This window comes from Salvelinus sp. IW2-2015, linkage group LG15 (genome assembly GCF_002910315.2).
Source record: "Salvelinus sp. IW2-2015 linkage group LG15, ASM291031v2, whole genome shotgun sequence".
NCBI lineage: Eukaryota > Metazoa > Chordata > Actinopteri > Salmoniformes > Salmonidae > Salvelinus > Salvelinus sp. IW2-2015.
The window spans coordinates 65,754,307-65,776,315 of NC_036855.1; the positions used below are offsets into that span (position 1 = coordinate 65,754,307).

A 22,009-nucleotide genomic window follows, 5' to 3' on the forward strand; every position below is an offset into this window, starting at 1 on the left:
GCGAAGGTAACTGTGCTAAATGACTATCGCCCCGTAGCACTCACTTCCGTCATCATGAAGTGCTTTGAGAGACTAGTCAAGGACCATATCACCTTCACCCTACCTGACACCCTAGACCCACTCCAATTTGCTTACCGCCCCAATAGACGACACAATCGCAATAACACTGCACACTGCCCTAACCCATCTGGACAAAAGGAATACCTATGTAAGAATGCTGTTCATCGACTACAGCTCAGCATTTAACACCATYGTACCCTCCAAACTCATCAATAACCTCGAGACCCTGGGTCTCGACCCCGTCCTGTGCAACTGGGTCCTGGAATTCCTGACAGGCCGCCCCCAGATGGTGAGGGTAGGTAACAACATCTCCACCCCGCTGATCCTCAACACTGGGGCCCCACAAGGGTGCGTTCTCAGTCKTCTCCTGTACTCCCTGTTCACCCATGACTGCGTGGCCATGCACGCCTCCAACTCAATGATCAAGTTTGCAGATGACACTACAGTGGTAGGCTTGATTACCAACAACGACGAGATGGCCTACAGGGAGGAGGTGAGGGRCCTCGGAGTGTGGTGTCAGGAAAATAACCTCACACTCAATGTCAACAAAATAAAGGAGACGATCGTGGACTTCAGGAAACAGCAGAGGGAGCAGCCCCTTATCCACATCAACGGGACAGTAGTGGYGAAGGTGGAAAGTTTTAAGCTCCTCGGCGTACACATCAAGGACAAACTGAAATGGTCCAACCTCAGGAGGCTGAAGAAATTTGGCTTGTCACCAAAAACAGTCACAAACTTTTACAGATGCACAATTGAGAGCATCCTGTCGGGCTGTATCACCACCTGGTACAGCAACTGCTCCGCCCACAACCGTAATGCTCTCKAGAGGGTAGTGAGGTCTGCACAATGCATCACCGGGGGCAAACTACCTGCCCTCCAGGACACCTACASCACCCGATGTCACAGGAAGGCCAACAAGATCATCAAGGACAACAACCACCCGAGCCACTGCCTGTTCACCCCGCTATCATCCAGAAGGCGAGGTCAGTATAGGTGCATCTAAGTGGGGACCTAGACACTGAAAAACAGCTTCTATCTCAAGGCCATCAGACTATTAAACAGCCATTACTAACATAAAGTGGCTGCTGCCAACATACTGACTCAACTCTAGCCACTTTAATAATGAAAAAATGTATGTAATAAATGTARCACTAGCCACTTTAAACAATGCCACTTRATATGTTTACATACCCTACATTACTCATCTCATATGTATATACTGTACTCTATACCATCTACTGCATCTTGCCTATGCCGTTCGGCCATCGCTCATTCATTATTTTTATGTACATATTCTTATTCATTCCTTTACACTTGTGTGTATAAGGTAGTTGTGGTGAAATGTTTAGGTTAGATTACTTGTTAGATATTACTGCATGGTCGGAACWAGAAGCACAAGCATTTCGCTACACTCGCAWTAACATCTGCTAACCATGTGCATGTGACAAATAAAATYTGATTTGATTTGACACGGCTCGACGAGTTGTGCGTTCCGAGACACCGTTCTGCACACCACTGCTGTTATTTGCCTGTTTGTGGCCCGGCTGTTAGTTTGCACGATTCTTGCCATTCTCCTTCCACCTGTCATCAACTAGCTGTTTTTGTCCACAGGACTGCTGCTGACTGGATGTGTTTTGTTTGTTGCATCATTCTCTGTAAACCCTACACACTGTCGTGTGTGAAAAGCCTAGGAAGCTGGCACGATTTAAGCTTTGTTTTAATTTTCTTTAACTCCGTTTTTTTTTCTGTGTCTAATTCTGGATAAGGTGCTATGTAGCTCAGTTGGTAAAGCATGGCGCGCATTACTCCAGGGTAGTGGGTTTGATTCCCTGGAACCACCTATACGTAAAATGTACGTGCTTAGGATAAAATTGTCTTCTAAATGGCATATATTATAAAAGATTCCGCTATTTCTCAAGACGGGAAGCTGGTTGGTTCCCCTGCAATACCTCCAGACCTTGCTGCCAATCCCCTCTCTCAGGACGGTGAGCTGGTTGGTTCCCCTGCAGGTTAAATATACAGTACCAGTCAAAAGTTTGGACACACACTCATTCCAGGGTTTTTCTATATTTTTACTATTTTCTACATTGTAGAATAGTAGTGAAGACATTAAAACTATGAAACAACACATATGGAATCATATAGTAACCKAAAAGTGTTCTTTGAAAAGTGGCTACTTTGAAGAATCTAAAATATATTTTGATTTGTTTAACTCTTTCTTGGTTACTACATGATTCCATGTGTTATTTCATAGTTTTGATGTCTTTACAATTATTCTGCAATGTAGAAAATAGTAAAAATAAAGAAAAACCCTTGAATGAGTAGGTGTGTCCAAACTTTTGATTGGTACTGTATATTTTTTCAWTATTGCATTTTTTTGTTTCAGGATTACTAAATAATCAAATTGCACATATACTGTGTATTCTGAACTGAAGACAAACAAGATTACATGACACATCAACCTGGAAGTTGAGGTGGCGGAGGTGGGACAGGAATCCTCAGGGCCCCCAGTTCCATCATCCAGAGGCGGTGGTGGCTGAGGTCCAGGTTCCTGAGGTTCTCAAACTGCTCAAGGCCCAGAACGTCCAGCTGTTTCAGGAGGTTGTGGTCCAGGCGGAGCTCCAGGAAAGAGGACAGATTGTTGGAGTCAGGCGGGAGCCACCGCAGCCAGTTGTAGCTGAGGTCCATTCTCTCCAGGAAAGAGGACAGACTGTTGGAGTCAGGCGGGAGCCACCGCAGCCAGTTGTAGCTGAGGTCCATTCTCTCCAGGAAAGAGAAGGATGATAGGGCCTGGAAAGGAATTATTTTCTAATCTAAATGATACACTGTACTTTAATGCTTTGTCAAGGTCGTTTGTCAATCGTTCATTCGCCAAAAGCACACATTTAAATTTGAGGTAATAACACTGAACATAAATATAAAGGCAACATGCAAKAATTTCAAAGATTTTACTGAGTTACAGTTCATATAAGAAAATCAGTCAATTGAAATAAATTCATTAGGCCRTAKTCTATGGATTTCACATGACTYGGAATACAGATGTTGGTCACAGAAAACTTTTTTTTAAAGTATGTGTGTGGATCAGAAAACCAGTCCGTATCTGGTGTGACCACCACTTGCCTCATGCAGCGCGACATCTCCTTTGCATAGTTGATCTGTGGCCTGTGGAATGTTGTCCCACCCCTCTTCAATGGCTGTGCAAAGTTGGATATTGGCGGGAACTGGAACCCGATGTCATACACGTTGATCCAGAGCATCCCAAACATGCTCAATTGGTGACATGTCTGGTGAGTATGCATGCCATGGTAAAACTGGGACATTCTCAGCTTCCAGGAATGGCTGCATCATGTTATGGATATGCTTGTAATCGACAAGGACTGAGTTTTTTTGAATAAAAATAAATGTAATAAAATAAGCAACAACAAAAAAAAATCCTAGAGGAAAACCTTGTTCAAGCTGCTTTCCACCAGACACTGGGAGACAAATTCACCTTTCAGCAGGACAATAACATATAACATAAGGCCAAATATACACTGCCGTTGCTTACCAAGATGACGTTGAACGTTCCAGAGTGGCCTAGTTACAGTTTTTAATTAAATGTGCTTGAAAATCTATGGCAAGACTTGAAAAGTGATGTCTTGCAATGATCAACAACCAACTTGACCGAGCTTGAATACATTTTTAAAGAATAATGTGCATATATTGTAGTCCAGGTGTGCAAAGACTTACCCAGAAAGACTCACAGCTGTAATCGCTGCCACAGGTGATTCTAACATGTAGTGAGTCAGAACAAGCAACACACTCAGACCTAGCATTATTCAGAAGCTGTACATGTAGGTCTCATTTCTGAATCTGAAGGACGTATAAAATCGACATTTATTGATAGCGTACGCAGGTGAAGCAAAATGCTTGTTTCTAGCTCCAACAGTGCAGTAATACCTGGCAATAAAAATAAACTATACACACATAATCCATAAAGAAATTAGGAAATATATGAACGAGCAAGGTCAGAGACAGGAATATATACACATATATTGGTGTATAGACAGTATATGAATGGAAAAGGTGTGTACAACAGTAGTTATATAGGATGTGCCATTAATAGAATACAGTATATACCACAACAGCCTCAATGGCACACAATCCATGTCTCAATTGTCTTAAGGCTTAAAAATCCTTCTTTAACCTGTCTCTTCCCTTTCATCTACACTGATTGAYGTGGACTTAACAAGTGACATCAATAAGTGATCATAGCATTCACCCGGTCAGTCTATGTCATGGAAAGAGCATATTTTGTACAGTGTACATATAAAGTGGGTAAAACATTATGTAAACATTATTAAAGTGACCAGTTTTCAATGACTATTTACATAGAGCAGCAGGGTAGAGTACCAGGTGGTAGCTGGCTAGAACAGTGACTAAGGCTGGTGGTGACTTAACAGTCTGATGGCCTGGAGATAGAAGCGATTTCTTAGGCTCTCGGTCCCAGCTTTGATGTACCTGTACTGTCTCTGRTTTCTCGATGGTAGCGAGGTGTACAGGCCGTGGCTCGCGTGACTGAGGTCCTTGACATAATCTTCTTGACCTTTCTGTGACACTGGGTACTGTAGATGTCCTGGAGTTTAGGCAGTGTACCCCTGGTGACTCGTTGGGCTGACTGCACCACCCTCCGGTGATACAGCCACACAAGGTGCTCTCAATGGTGCATCTGTAGAAGTTTGTGAGGGTCTTAGGGGGCCAAGACAAATTATTTCAGCCTTCCAAGCTTGAATAGGCACTGTTGTGCCTTCACCACGCTGTCTTTGTGAAGGGACTATTTTCAGGTTGTCAGTGATGTTTTTGACCCTCTCCCCTGTGGTCCCGTTGATGTGGATGGGGGCGTACTCTCTGCGGTCTCCTGTAGTTCACGATCAGTTCCTTTATGTTGACGTTATTTACCTGGCACCACTCCACCAGGGCTCTCACCTCCTCCCTGTAGGCTGTCTCATCATTGTTGGTAATCAGACCTAGCACTATTGTACCAGACTGTTACTGTTTGCATGTGGTTATCTTCATCCAATTCCCAAATTGGATCCCCTTAGATTTTGTTGGTCTATGATGGTTTTTAATTTTTTTAAACAATGTAGCTGTTATGGGGACAGATATGGTCATGTGATGCAGTTCATAGTTGATGCTGTTGGTGAACGTTGGCGATTAAATATTTAATATCAGAGATGGTCCATTTTGGGTGGACCCCCATAATAGGGATTTGTGTTTGCCACAATATAAAACCGTCTTGAACATTATGTTTGATGAGATGTCATTTAGCAACACAAAGGCTTATCAGAGGAATCTGGTGGGAGGGGCTATAGGACAGGCCCATTGTAATGTCTGGAATGGAATCAATGGAACGGAGTCAAACATGTTTGATACCATTCCGTTCCAGCCATTACAATGGGCCTGTCCTATAGCCCCTCCCACCATATTCCTCTGACTTATATAGCTTCATTATCTAGTGCTCAGTCAATCTAAATATGCAACAGAAAAAGAGGTCTTCTGACCGCAATGGGACTTCCAGGATAAACAAAGGTCCAATCAACAGAAAATACACACCCTAGTCCAGTGTTCCCACACCTGAGTCAACTAACCCTCAGGTGAGTTTCTCTTGGGTTACAATAAAAATGTATGCTGCTGGGGGTACCCGAGGTCTGGAGTTGGGAAGCACTGCCCTTGTCCAATCATGTCTCCGGCAGTCCATGAATTAGTCTTCTCCGTGATCAGACAAGCAGGTACCCAGTGGAATGTAATGACATTACCTGCAGATTCTCACTTCCTACTTCGACAGGTACCATCACTGACACTGAAATGACCTGTAATTTACAGTCCATTGGAATAACAACTTAGCCTCCCTTCACCAATCTTGTTCAGTATCCTCTGTCCTGGGTTATTTGAAGCAGCAAGCACAGCAGGGGCCAGCATTGGAGAAATAAGAATCCGTTTCCCATTTTAATTAAATGTCCAGGTAATGAAGGGATGGGGTCAGTTCTCTGTAATCAAATCTTTTTCTAATGAGGAAATAACAATTGCTGTGTAGTCAAATTCTTTTGAACAACTTAACAACTTACATGAAACAAGTTGTTGAACAACTTACATGAAACATCTTTACTTTAAATGGCACCAACACCAGTATAATGTTTTAGTTAACTGGACGGCATGTYCATGGTCAGGTGTATAAAGGGTGGCATGCCAAGTTTGACCATGCACATTGAATAGTCATGATTAAATGGTAGKCTACTGGAGCCTTGTAAAACCAGACCGATCTCACGAGAGCTCACATTCGGTTTCACTTCATGTGAACAGAAACATGAATGCAGTGGTCAGCAGTTTAATGAGGCTAGGCCTACTGCACTATTGACTGACCATTCTTTTGCAGAGACAATGTTCCATATACCACAATTCATTGTACAATGAAAATACCTAACAGGAAATCAATAATTTGCCATCTGACTCTTTCAAAGGTTTGTGTTCTTTGCCTCGCAAAAAGCTATTGAAATTACTGTATTACAGTCAGAATGTGTTACTTTTATTTTAGAAAATGTCTTTTTAAAGTGTGGCATTTCAAGTCACGTTTTGTTTAAAAGACAGAAAAACAGACACTTGTATAACATGGATATAGCAAAAAAAGGAAACTGACAGAAATAAAGCTAACAAGCCTTTGACTGCTCTATTTTTCTCTTTTTGAATAAATGAAATTTATGGAAAAGAAAGGAGAAAAGCCATTGGGGACAAGAGGAAGATGATGGATTGATGGGAGGGATGAGTGAGATGAAGTTAGTTTCCTTTAACTATATGGTTGCTTCATGGTTGATGTTTTAAATTATCTTTATAAAGTCTAATTTAAGATTAACTCTTTCCTCTTTTTTTTGTGTGTCTTTTTCGTTACTGTTTTTTTGATCTTCTGGACCCAGTGCTCTTCAGCGCTGGATCTTCCTGGTCTCTAGGAATGCCAACCTCGTCCGGCAGTCCAGACAGACTCCCCGCCGTGCCGTCCACCAGCCCGCCGCAGTGTTGCATTCCCTGGCTGGCCCGACCCACACTGCCCTGCGCTGACTCAAGATGATAAAGGGGAGTCCTTCTGTGTTTGCTGTGCTTGTGAACYTTGCTTCTGACTTTCCAAGTCTCTAAAATGTTTCTCAACCTGCAGAGGACGGACAAGGGAAGACAACTTGAGATGTATGATCGTTACCATAACAAAAGTTAAGAAAAAGTGCAAACGACATGTTAATTGTATAATTGTTACACAGCAAAGGCAATGCATTGACAGCTATAACAATTGGTAGGTTGGTTGACAGCTATAACAATAGTAGTTAGGTTGACATATAACCATAGTAGTAATTAGGCTGACATACCTAACAGTAGTAGTAGTAGTAGTAAGGTAGACAGGCCTAAGCGCAGTAGGTAGGTGGACAGACCTAAGCGCAGTAGATAGGTGGACAGACCTAACTGCAGTAGGTACAGTTGAAGTCGGAAGTTTACATACACTTAGGTTGGAGTCATTAAAACTCGTTTTTCAACCACTCCACAAATCTCTTGTTAACAAACTATAGTTTTGGCAAGTCGGTTAGGACATCTACTTTGTGCATGACAAGTAATTTTTCCAACAATTGTTTACAGACAGATTATTTCACTTATAATTCATTGTGTCACAATTCCAGTGGGTCAGAAGTTTACATACACTAAGTTGACAGTGCCTTTAAACAGCTTGGGAAAATCCAGAAAATGATGTCATTCTGAAAGGCTAATTGACATCATTTGAGCCAATTGGAGGTGTACCTGTGGATGTATTTCAAGGCCTACCTTCAAACTCAGTGCCTCTTTGCTTGACATCATGGGAAAATCAAAAGAACTCAGCCAAGACCTCCACAAGTCTGGTTCATCCTCGGGATAAATTTCCAAATGCCTGAAGGTGCCACCTTCAAACTGTACAAACAATAGTACGCAAGTATAAACACCACGGGAACACGCAACCGTCATACTGCTCAGGAAGGAGACGCGTCCTGTCTCCTAGAGATGAACGCCCTTTGGTACGAAAAGAGAAAATCAATCCCAGAACAACAGCAAAGGACCTTGTGAAGATTCTGGTGGAAACGGGTACAAAAGTATCTATATCCACAGTAAAACGAGTCCTATATTGACATAATCTGAAAGGCCCGCTCAGCAAGGAAGAAGCCACTGCTCCAAAACCGCCATAAAAAAAGCGAGACTATGGTTTGCAACTGCACATGGGGACAAAGACCGTACTTTTTGGAGAAATGTCCTCTTGTCTGACGAAACAAAAATAGAACTGTTTGGCCATAATGACCATCATTATGTTTGGAGGAAAAAGGGGGAGGCTTGCACGCCGAAGAACACCATCCCAACCGTGAAGCACGGGGGTGGCAGCATCATGTTATGGGGGTGCTTTGCTGCAGGGGGGACTGGTGCACTTCACAAAATAGATGGCATCATGAGAGAGGGAAATGTGGATATATTGAAGCAACATCAAGACATCAGTCAGGAAGTTTAAGCTTGGTCGCAAATAGGTCTTCCAAATGGACAATGACCCCAAACATACTTACAAAGTTGTGGCAAAATGGCTTAAGGACAACAGTCAAGGTATTGGAGTGGCCATAACAAATCCCTGACCTCAATCGCATAGAAAATGTGTGGGCAGAACTGAAAAAGCGTGTGTGAGCAAGGAGGCCTACAAACCCGACTCAGTTACACCAGCTCTGTCAGGAGGAATGGGAGAAAATTCACCCAACTTATMGTGGGACGATTGTAGAAGGCTTACCGAAACGTTTGACCCAAGTTACACAATTTAAAGGCAATGCTACCAAATACTAATTAAGTGTATGTAAACTTCTGACCCACTGGGAATGTGAAGAAAGAAATAAAAGCTGAAATAAATCATTCTCTCTACTACTATTCTGACATTTSACATTCTTAAAATAAAAGTGGTGATCCRAACTGACCTAAGACAAAGAATTTTTACTAGGATTAAAATGTCAGGTATWGTGAAAAACTGAATTTAAATGTATTTGGCTAAGGTGTATGTAAACTTCCGACTTCAACGGTGGACAGACCTAACCGCAGTAGGTAGGTGGACAGACCTAAAAGTTGTAGTAGTAGGTAGACAGATGTAGGTGTAGTAGGTAAGCGATACTCACTATTTTGCGTACATGACTTAAAGCACTTCCCTCTTTGCCTTTGCAGTTGTCAGCCTGGTATGGCGGCGAGATTACAACGTCGTCCATCACCATTATGTTCTTCTCCTGCCATTTACAGTCTTTGATGCTGCAGAACATAGTACACATCATTAAATCATTTAACGGGTCAAACAGTCCTTGAGCTGAGGAGTCAGGTCTATTTAAACCACTAAAATGCGTTTTAATCTAATATGTTGAAATAAAGCATGAAATCAATTAAATATTTATTTATGAAGCTAAAACTTGACAACAATTTATAAGAGTATGTACCATTAGATTATCTAAGCCTATTATCTGTAAAGGTAGATAGGGATACAGACATTGGGGAGATGCGGGACAACTTAGTACTGTAAGGTATATGTGAATGCCTTTATCCAATTCTCCCAGAGAATCTTGCCGCCTGACATGCTATCACTTAGTTTGTGTGCACAGCAGTTGATCATCAGCCGCACCGCGTTGGCCGTGTGGGAAAACGGAGGTGTCGGAGCTGGGATTGTCGTTATTAATTTAAACAAAGATTAAGAGCCAAAATCAGGTCAAGACTTTCAATGTTTTCATTAACGTTGACCTAACATGGGATGTATTCAAATCACCTGCCTCTAAACCTAGCCATTATAACTGGAAAGGATATTCAGTAGGCCCAGTGGCGGCCTGGGGTCCATAAAGAATCCCCTGCCCGTGTCAGATATATTATAACCAGTAGACAATGCTGCCCACCGACACTGCCCCTCTGGAATTAATATTATTGAATTGAAAAAGGCACTTACGTTTTGTGAATAGTCTGGAATAGATGCTGGCCCTCCACAGAAACCCCAGCACTGATTGCATATGCTTGGGACAGCTTGTCTTCCTTCTCTGACCGTGCTCGATTGGCAAGCTGGGAGAAAGATGGCAGGGAGGAGAAAGTTAGGAGGGGATTTGGAGAAGAAGGCAGTCAACCAACTTGAGTCGAGGTGCAATCAAAACCTACACGGAACAAAAATATAACCGCAAAGTGTTGGTCCCATGTTTCATGAGGTGAAATAAAAGATCCCAGAAATGTTCCATATTCACAAAAAGTGTATCTCTCTCAAATTTTGTGCACAAACTGCAATGTCGTTTTAGAGAATTTGGCAGTACYTCCAACCAGCCTCATAACCACATGTACCATGCCAGCCCAGAACCTCCACATCCGGCTTCTTCACCTGCAGGTGAAGAAGCTGGTCTCATCTGAGACCAGCCACCCGGACAGCTGATAAAACTGTGGACAACCGAAGGATTTCTGTTTCTGCACAAACTGTCTCAGGGAAGCTCATCTGCGCACTCGCCATCTTTGAAATTGTTGCGGTTACATTTTTGTTCAGTATATAAATGCATTTGAAGGGAATAGGCGCAAGACGCAACTTTCGCTTACAATTGAAAACACAATTGATAGCCTTGATCAGAAAAATGGGATGAGAAAGTTGACAAGGAAGATTTAACAATGACTGGCTCAGATGGGTGATTATTTGAGACAGGTGACAAATGGAACTCAAGTCATCTCATTGCAAGTAACCTAACACTGGACCTGGCCTGTTCATAAGATGTACAAAAGATTTTGTTTTCCATACAAATAGTCTAATCATAAGAACAAAGAATCCCGTACAAAAGCCTAGGCTAGGATACACAAAAGCCAAGCAGCATCTACAGCAGGGGTATTCAAATCTTACCCGSCGAGGTCAGGACTACACCTGATAATTCATTTCACACACATGGTGACCCAGGTCTAAATCAGTCCCTGATTAGAGGGGCAGAAAGAAAAAAAGCAGTGGAACTGGCTGAATGAGGGACCTACAGTATGACAGCAGATGAGGGCTTACCTTGCTAACATTCAGTGATGCTAGAGGAGGAGTTTCAGTGCGGTCATTTATTATATCCACTTCAGAAACATAGGCTAAATTGATCAGGATGACGTCGTGGAGAGTTGGCTTTCTGCTGGAGGGATCACATTCTGGGAGGAACTCAAGTCAAGGTAAACAAGCTGAGTAGTAGCAGCAGTGCCACACAATGCATAGTAGTAGCTGTACACAATGCATAGTAGTAGCTGTACACAATGCATAGTAGTAGCAGTAGCTGTACACAATGCGTAGTAGTAGTGGAACAAATTTTTTAAACTTGCGGTTCGGATCCCGGTTTTGAGTCACAGATCGGATCATTTTTCGGATCAGAAAAAAAAAAAAGTGGAAACAAATATAACTTTGCTTTCCATTTATGACTTAAAAGAACACTTAAAGAAACAAACTTTTCAATGTTTAAATCAAATATTTAAATAAAATATTCAATACTCAATTGTTAAATTAAAGTGCAGTATGAGGCATGATACCTTCTTCCTTTGAACAATAGTGAATGAAACAATAGCCCGTGTCCACATCATCAAAAACAAGTAAAGAAAGCAAAGCAGACCTGAGCTTAACTTCAAATTATTTTTCAAAAAGATGAGGATGTCTACATAGTCTGGGGAGAGGGTAGACCTCTTTGCAGTCACTATGTCCCCTGCCGTGGAGAACACCCTCTCGCTAGGGGCGGAAGTGCCAGGCACAGACAGGTAGCATCTTGTCATCATGGCAATGTGAGGGTATTTACACACATTGTTTTTCTAACATGTCAGTGGATCACCACCATTTAAACCAGAAACTCTGGGTTGCTAACTGAGTAGACTAACTGAAGTTTATGAACATTGATAACGAAATTCTCATAACAATAGTAGTAGCAGTAGTAGCAGCAGCACACAATGCATAGTAGCATCAGCAGCAGTATCACGCAATGCATAGTAGCAGTAGTAGTAGCATCAGCAGCAGTATCACGCAATGCATAGGCAGTAGTAGCAGCAGCACACAATGCATAGTAGCATCAGCAGCAGTATCACACAATGCATAGTAGAAGTATAGCAGCAGCACACAATGCATAGTAGCATCAGCAGCATCACACAATGCATAGTAGCATCAGCAGCATCACACAATGCAGTAGCAATCAGCAGCATCACAATGCATAGTAGCATCAGCAGCATCACACAATGCATAGTAGCATCAGCAGCATCACACAATGCATAGTAGCAGCAGCAGCATCACACAATGCATAGTAGGCAGCAGCAGCATCACACAATGCATAGTAGCAGCAGTATCACACAATGCATAGTAGCAGCAGTATCACACAATGCATAGTAGCAGCAGATCACACAATGCATTGTAGCAGCAGCAGCATCACACAATGCATAGTAGCAGCAGCAGCATCACACAATGCATAGTAGCAGCAGCAGCAATCCACACCAATTGCTTATAGCATAGTAGCAGCAGCAGCAGTATCACACAATGCATAGTAGCATCAGTAACAGTAGAAAAGAAGCATCCTAGCACATTGCTAGAGCATCAGTGACATTCAAAGAATCTCAAGACCTGTGGATAAATATGGAGGATTCACTTTAGGTCTATACAAAAACACCCCATTTTACCAACAGTCCAGACTGCATATCTGTCATGCTGCACAATAATCCAGCCATTTGACTGAGCATTTGGCAGGTGTGTTTCTCACGTGAGAGTAAAGCCTATTCCTTCCAAATGCCTTTATGATTTTTTTTGCTTGCACCTCATCTCACGTTGGTTGAGTGCCTTCTACTCCTCTACAGGTATTTGACTMAGCAAATATATCACCACCATCAACAGGGTTAGAATGAGTCAATCATTATGAGGGTCTATTTCCCCATCTATCGTCAATATTAGGGTCTATTTTCCCCATCTATCGTCAATATTAGGGTCTATTTTCCCCATCTATCGTCAATATTAGTGTCCATTCTCCCCACCAATATTAGGGTCTATTCTCCCCATCAATATTAGGGTCTATTTCCCCCATCTATCGTCAATATTAGGGTCTATTCTCCCCATCCATCGTCAATATTAGGGTCCATTCTCCACATCAAAAATGTGAAATCTCAGACAGCTGTAGATCAACGTAATAGAGTAGTAGACCGAGGAAGTCACATGGCACTCCGCCAGCAGCTGTGGTTAGATAGAGACTGAGGAAGTCTTGCCAGGCGCATGGCTCCCCGCCAGCAGCTGTGGTTAGAGGCTGAGGAAGTCTTGGGGTAGGCCGTAGCAGTACTGTCATAGTCAGCTGGAATGACAACCAAGGGAAATGCTGCCACCTATTGCAGCCACAGGAGAACATTCCCAGGTTATAGCATAGCAATGAATGACAGGAAGCATCCTAGAGAAAGTAGAGGGACATGAATGGGCTCCCGAGTTGCGCAGCGTTCTAAGGCACTGCATCTCAGTGCTAGAGGCGTCACTACAGATCCTGGTTCGATTCCAGGCTGTATCACAACTGGCCGTGATGGGAGTCACATCACCTCTGGAATAGCTTGTCAAAAACTACCAGGATACCTGGTAAGATGGACATTCCACTTCAATCATGCCATCTGAACAAAACATGCATGCTATTCACGTTAGTCGGATGTGGCAGGGCCTGCAAACCATTACAGACTACAAAGGGAAGCACAGCCGAGGGCTGCCCAGTGACACGAGCTAAACTAATTCTATGCAAATAACACAGAAACATGCATGAGAGCACCAGCTGTACCGGAAGACTGTGTGATCACGCTCTCCGCAGCCGATGTGAGTAAGACCTTTAACTTCTCTAGGATAGGGGGCAGCATTTTCACTTTGGATGAATAGCGTGCCCAGAGTGAACTGCCTCCTACTCTGTCCCAGATGCTAATATATGKATATTGATATTACTATTGGATATAAAACATTTTGAAGTTTCTAAAACTGTTTGAATGATGTCTGAGTATAACAGAACTCATATGGCAGGCAAAAACCTGAGAAAAAATCCAGACAGGAAGTGAGAATTCTGAGGCWGGTCAATTTTCAACTCATCGCCTATTGAAATCCCAGTGGGATATGGATCTGTTTCCACTTCCTACGCCTTCCACTAGATGTCAACAGTCTGTAGAACGTTGAATGAAGCTTKTACTGTGATGTGGGGCCGGATGGGAGGTGTTTGAGTCAGTGGTCTGGCAGAGTGCCAGTTCCTGGTCACGCACATTKCWCATGATATCGACTTGCGTTCCATTACTTCTATAGACACAAAGGAATTCTCTGGTTGGAACGTTATTGAATATTTATGATAACAACATCCTAAAGATTGATTCTCTACTTAGTTTGACAAGTTTATTCGACCTGTAATATAACGTTTTGAAGTTTTCGTCCGACGTTCGCCTGGATCTGCGCGAGCGTTTGGATATGTGTACTATACGTGCTAACAGAAGTAGCTACTTGGACATAAATACTGGACATTATCAAACAAAACAACACTCCTGGGAGTGCAGTCTGATGAAGCTCATCAAAGGTAAGTGAATATTTATGATGTAATTTCGTATTTCTGTTGACTCCAAAATGGCGGAGAAATGTTGTTTATATCTGAGCGCCGTCTCAGATTATTGCATGGTTTGCTTTTTCCGTAAAGTTTTTTTGAAATCTGACACAGCGGTTGCATTAAGAACAAGTGTATCTTTAATTCTATGTAAAACATGTATCTTTCATCAAAGTTTATGATGAGTATTTCTGTTATTTGATGTGGCTCTCTGCAATTTCTCCGGATATTTTGGAGGCATTTCTGAACATGGCGCCAATGTAAACTGGGATTTGTGGATATAAATATGCACATTATCGAACAAAACATACATGTATTGTGTAACATGATGTACTTTGTACTTTGGGACGTTAGCGTCCCACATATCCCAGAGAAGTTAAACAGGTCAACATTCACAAGGCCGCAGGGCCAGACGGATTACCAGGACGTGTACTGCGAGCATGCGCTGACCAAATAACAAGTGCCTAAACTGATATTTTCAACCTCTCCCTGTCCGAGTGTGTAATACCAACACGTTTTAAGCAGATCACTATAGCCTCTGTGCCCAAAAACACTAAGGTAACCTGCCTACATAACTACCGACCCGAAGCACTCACATCTGTAGCCATGAAGTGCTTTGAAAGGCTAGTCATGGCTCACATCAACACCATCAACACCATCATCCCAGAAACCCTACACCAACTCCAATTTGCATACCACCCCAACAGATCCACAGATGATGCAGTCTCGATTGCACTCCACACTGCCCTTTCCCACCTGGACAAAAGGAACTGTTGTAGTGCCAGGACAACAACCTCTCCATCAATGTGTTCAAGACAAAGGAGATGATTGTGGACTACAGGAAAAAGAGGACTGAACACGCCCCCATTCTCATCGACGGGCTGCAGTGGAGCAGGTTGAGAACTTCAAGTTCCTTGGTGTCCACATCACCAACAAACTAACATGGTCCAAGCACACCGTGAAGCGTGCACAACAGAACTTACTCCCCCTCAGGAGACTGAAAAGATTTGGCATGGGTCCTCAGATCCTCAAACGGTTCTACAGCTGCACCATCGAGAGCATCCTGACTGGCATGGCAACTGCTACGCCTCCGACCGCAAGGCACTACAGAACGGCCCAGTACATCATTGGGGCCAAGCTCTCTATACCAGGCAGTGTCAGAGGAAGGCCCTAAAAATTGTCAAAGACTCCAGCCATCTTAGTCATAGACTGTTCTCTGCTACCACACGGCAAGCAGTACCAGAGAGCCAAGTCTAGGTCTAAGAGGCTTCTAAACAGCTTCTACCCCCAAGCCATAAGACTCCTGAACATCTAGWCAAATGGCTACCCAGACTATTRYCATTGCACCCCCCACACCACTCTCTGTTGTCATCTATGCATAGTCACTTTAATAACTCTACCTACATACTACCTCAACTAACCAGTGCCCCTGCACATTGACTCTGTACCMGTACCCCCCCTGTATATATTGTTATTTTTACTGCTTCTCTTTAATTACTTGTTACTTTTATCTCTATTTTTTGAAACTGCAATGTCGGTTAGGGGCTTGTAAGTAGGCATTTCACTGTAAGATCTACACCTGTTGTATTCGGCGCATGTGACTAATAAAATGTGATTTATTCATCTACAAAACATCCAACTACAGTTATGGCTTTAACCACAACACAGAAAGAATTGCAACTGTGGTTACATGTTTGCATGCTTTGTTCCTGGTGGGGTCTTTACTGTCTGCCACTGCCATTCATTGACAATTTAATCTACAATTAAATTGAGAAGCTCTGTGAGTGCTAAACAACATCTTCAGTCTCAGTGGACTAGTATAACGAGAAGAAAAAATACAGTTAAAATGTCAATAGCGGCATGCATGTGACAACCTAGCGCTCAAACTGTAGGCAGCATTCTGCCTTCTCCCTACAGTTCTCAGCCATTAGCTTCGGCCACGACTTATGTGAACTACAATCCCGAAGCTGTGTTTTAAAGTTGCAATATGTAACTTTTTTGGCAACCAGAACAAATTCACATAGAAACATAAGTTAAAGATCTGTCACTCATTGAAAGCAAGTCTAAGAAGTGGTAGATATGTTCTATGTGCACCATTTCTATGCTGCACGTTCTTAAGTTTTGTTCTTACGTCTATTACTTTTGGTTTGGAACACCAGCTTCAAATGGCTGAAAATACAAAATGTTTGGTTATGGAAAATATTTTTCACAGCGGTTTAGATGGTACAACAACTCTACACTATACTTGCTTGTTATGTCACCAACGAAAATTAGAGGCACTACTACGATTTGCGCAACCAGGAAATGGTGGAATGATTTCTGCATAGTGCATCTTTAACGTTTAGAAACATCAATAATCATTGCTTGCGAAATGGCTTTCTAAACATATGGCCCTTGTCTTTTATCAGCGAGAAAGAATCCTTCAAATAAAGACACACTTACTGTAGCAGTTACAGATCCATACAGCTATGGATCCTCCATCCGACTAAACTACACTGCAGCAGTTACAGATCCATACAGCTATGGAGCCTCCATCCGACCAAACTACACTGCAGCAGTTACAGATCCATACAGCTATGGAGCCTCCATCCGACCAAACTACACTGTAGCAGTTAAAGATATGGAGCCTCCATCAGACTAAACTACACTTCCATTACACTTCGGCACGACCAAGGTGAGTATCAATTTAACCTGTATTTTTCAAATGATTTCTCTCTGATATTAAAGTTAAGGTCATTACGCCTCATGTCCACCGGATGCATCAAACTGTWCCAGCGGAAGTCATTCATTGTCAATGGCGCAGTGCTTTGGGGGTGCAGCACTAGGCAGTGGTGTGTTCTGTGTACCAAATCAAATGTATTTATAAAGCCCTTTTCACATCAGCAGATGTCACACATTGCTTWTACAGACACCCAGCATAAAACCCCAAACAATGTAGATGTAGAACCACGGTGGCTAGGAAAAACACCCTAGCAAGGCAGGAACATAGGAAGAAACCTAGAGAGTAACCCGTCTCTGAGGGGTGGCCAGTCCTCATCTGGCTGTGCCTGGTGGAGATAAGAGTACATGGCATTAAGGCAAGATTGTTATTCAAGATGTTCAAACGTTCATAGATGACCAGCAGGGTCAAATAATAACCACAGTGGTTGTAGAGGGTGCAACAGGTCAGCACCGCATGAGCTCAATATTTTCTACTCGTACGTTGCTTTACCGTTGCATACAAACGAATACACACACTCCAACTACCAAGCTTTTAGCTAGTTGAAAAGCGAAGCACATGTGCCTCAAGTACGGAAAATGCGCGCTAGAAATACAAAACTGCACTGCAAGCTATGCATCTTAATGTTCAGACCGAGCGTTAGATTTTAACAACCCCCACCCACTACTACAGGAGACGCTTTCATCCAACATTAAGTGTAATGTAATGGAACTGAGAGTCATGATCAAGGGCTACTGACAACCAGTCATTGGAGCACATGCATATGGTGGTCCTACGCCCACCCTCAAAAGTGTGGATTGACGAGAGAAATCCATTGCTTTTTCAGCTAGTTACTTGGGCCAAGGTTTAATGAAGAGCCATATAGTTGACCAATAAGATTCGCTTTTAGCTAGCTAGCTTTACTGTACAGTGACAGAACCGGCATGTTTCATCATACTACCGTATCTAGCTAACTAGCTAGGCTAACTAACGTTAACTAGGTACCCTTGGGTCATCCACTGACTTTGACAAGTCAACCATGCCGTGCTAGTTAATCCGATTGATAACTAAGACTGTCTTTATGCTTGATATTCTTAACAGCGTCAAATGGTACCATAAATTATAATTTTCTGGCTATCTAAACGCAAGCTAACGATAGCTGCTAACTAACAGCAAATTAACGTCGCTAGTTAGCGTTGAGGAAATGAAATTAATTGTCACTTACCTACCATTGCAATCAGTTAGGTGGCAATAAGAATGACAGTATATCGCATGTCAAAACCACCTGCGCTGGTCAGTTAGTAAGCAAGACTGTCACGCTAGCCAATAACAATTACTGTATACTGTTAATGAATCTGCCATGATGCCATAATGGGTTCTGCCAAATAGTGATCCTAGTCGAGGATCAGCAATTCTACGTTGGCTCACAACACATGTAAGCAACAACTACGCGATCAGAGCAAAACTCCAGCAACATTAACAAAATGTAATACAAAAGTAATGAATTGTATCAAAATATTTCACGTCGGACACAGCTAGCTAAGCATTTCGCCTAGCTACAATTACGCCTGCGCGGATAACTATTTGACATAMGTTGGTTACAGACAGGCCCTCGCCGAAGGCACACAGGCCAATGATTCAATGGCATCCTAAAATGGAGAAAGGATACTCAAAGTCAACATCTTGGACTGGTAGTCGAAGGCCACCACTTCTCCCTGCAGACGCTGGCCCAAGCAGGTAAGACAAGAGATATGGCTCCCGACGCTAAAATACTCCCCCGGTCCCGGAGCCGCCATCTTCTCCGCCAGGAAAGCGGAGCTCCAGTATTACGTAAAATTAGTACGTGAACTCGTCACTTGGACGACTTCGGGCAATGTCAAATTACATACGTTGCATATGATGATTTTAATTAATTCCACAGTTCATACTGTAGCTAGCTGGCATTCTAGCATTACATTTAGATTTTTACCAAGGATATCATATTGTTGGATCCCTTGGATGAAAAAATTATATAAAAATTATATATATCATTGAATTAATAAAGCTGCATACCAACATAGACTGTGTTTCGAATACCCATACTAACATACTGTATACTACATACTTAATGAGTATATACTACATACTATATACTATTAGTTAATTTTAGTATACTGTAAACAAACTGTATCGTTTCAGTTGAGCATACTAGAGCTGCTCCTGTCTACCGGAAATTGATGCTGTTGCTATGCAACCTCTTGCTAGCTTGTTAACACAACAAATGACTAGCAAAAAAAAATTACGGTTTCGGGTGTGTTCGTAAATTCAATCTGCAGTAACAGAGTGTACTCTGGGCATTCGTAAATCCAGAGCGTTGTCAGATTGTAAATTCAGAACATTAGGTAACTAGCTAACATACAGGCACATACTACTGTAATGCTATGCGTTTCGTAAGGATAGCGTAGCTAACAAATTGTCAGCCAACACAACATGTAACGTAACTTATTTAAAAAGTAATTACTTTATTACATTGCTAAATATTTCCCTAACATTTCCCACTAGTTAGTTCAATGAATTTGTATTTGCTCTCGTCGGACATCGGCTGCATATTTTCTGCRATTTTCTTCAAATCTGAAAACGTTGTGAAGCAACGCCCATTTACTGAAGAGTTGCATTATCGGCCCTAAAAGTACGGAAATAGTGTTCTCTGCGTGTATACTTAGTATTTTGGTGAATTTAGTACGACATCCGGGAACTTTTGCAATAATAACTATATCCATACTATGACCAATAAGCATACTATATAGTCAATTAATGTCACAAATTGTGTGGTTAGTATGAGTATTCGAACACAGCTATGGTCTCTTTTTTGTTTTCTTGAGTAAGGCAGCTCCAAAATGCAGGTGTTTCAGCCTAGCTCAGTGCTTTCTGTGGTGGTGGGGCAAGCCAGCTGAACATATGGAGCGCTGCGCCGTGATTGGCTCAGTGTTCTGTCACTAATGGGGACTTTACGTCACTGCCAAGTGTAAGGAGACCTTGAACATTTTAGCCCTTCAGCTGCCATAGAAGTGCCCATCCAAGAAGGCTCAAGGTCATTGGCCACAGATAAAATGACAGCAAACCACGTTATACAGAAGCTTTTATTGGACTGATCATGTCAACATCATACTTTCACAATTTTAGCTAGCATTCATCATCATTAATCAAATTGACAATCTACTGGCAAATCCTTTTTAATCCTTTTCATATGAAAATAAATAATGAAGAGAAATTATGGATAAAACGTATCAGTGCTCATAGGCCATTGGACATAAACATTACACAACAAGTTGGAAATCGCAAATTCAACGAGTGGTTTGGAAGAAATCAGTGACAGTGGATGTGTGGTCCCAAATCTGGGATTAAGTTTTTTTTTCCCAAATTAAAAATGATAAACATTCAACATTGGCCATGCTGTCAAATAAGCATGATTTGTGCCACGCTCAAAACAACTGTTAATTCGGAGGACCGCAGCGCCACCTTCTTGTTCAAGTGAGCACAGCATGAACAATGTGAGTCCAAAAATGTATTGTATGCTGCTTCATAAATTATGTAATATGCCAGGGAGACATGTATACTGTAGCTAAGAAAGTAATACTAAGTGTATGTTGTGTAGTAAGATGTTAGTAGCCCATGTGCCTCACCCTAATAATTTGGTCTATTTACCCCTCTAAATTGCACCTACATTTCTGACTCTTCTACTGTAGCCTATAACCTGTTTTAGAGAAATGTAATCATCAAATATTGTAAGAGCTTTCATTGTCTGCTCATATGCCCCCTTATTTATCCTACGGTTCATCAAGTTTGCAGACGACACTACAGTGGTAGGCTTTATTACCAACAACGACGAGACGGCCTACAGGGAGGAGGTGAATGCCCTCAGAGTGTGGTGTCAGGAAAATAACCTCATACTCAATGTTAACAAAACAAAGGAGATGATTGCTGACTTCAGAAAACAGCAGAGGGAGCACCCCCCATCCACATTGACGGGACAGTACTGGAGAGGATGGAAAGTTTTAAGTTCCTCGGCGTACACATCACGGACAAACTGAAATGGTCCACCCACACATACAGCGTGGTGAAGAAGGTTCAGCAGTGCCTCTTCAACCTCAGGAGGCTGAAGAAATTTGGCTTGTCACCAAAAACACTCACAAACTTTTACAGATGCACAATTGAGAGCATCCTGTCTTGCTGTATCACCGCCTGGTACGGCAACTGCTCCGCCCATAACCGTAAGGCTCTCCAGAGGGTGGTGAGGTCTGCACAACGCATCACCGGGGGCAAACTACCTGCTCTCCAGGACACCTACACCACCTAATGTCACAGGAAGGCCAAAAAGATCATCAAGGACAACAACCACCCGAGCCACTGCCTGTTCACCCCGTTATCATCCAGAAGGCGAGGTCAGTACAGGTGCATCAAAGTGGGGACCGAGAGATTGAAAACAGCTTCTATCTCAAGGCCATCAGACTGTTAAACAGCCTTCACTAACATTGAGTGGCTGCTGCCAACATACTGACTCAACTCTAGCCACTTTAATAATGGAAAAATTGATGTAATAAATGTATCAGTAGTCACTTTAAACACTGCCACTTTATATAATGTTTACATACCCTACATT

At 42.4% G+C, this 22,009-nt stretch overlaps 2 protein-coding genes across 2 annotated transcripts in view; both read right to left on the bottom strand.

Annotated features, from left to right (window-relative positions):
- The window catches only part of LOC111973858 (transcription initiation factor TFIID subunit 4-like), a 747,250-nt gene that overhangs the window by 426,624 nt on the left and 298,617 nt on the right, over positions 1-22,009 (bottom strand). The window lies entirely within an intron of this gene.
- LOC111973861 (protein LSM12 homolog A) lies at positions 6,601-19,202 on the bottom strand. Its single transcript, XM_024001298.2, has 5 exons — positions 19,040-19,202; positions 11,126-11,256; positions 10,055-10,164; positions 9,249-9,375; positions 6,601-7,237 (listed from the first exon to the last, which is right to left on the bottom strand). The coding sequence occupies exons 1-5, from the start codon at positions 19,164-19,166 to the stop codon at positions 7,151-7,153; spliced, it is 582 nt and encodes a 193-aa protein (XP_023857066.1). The 5' UTR covers positions 19,167-19,202; the 3' UTR covers positions 6,601-7,150.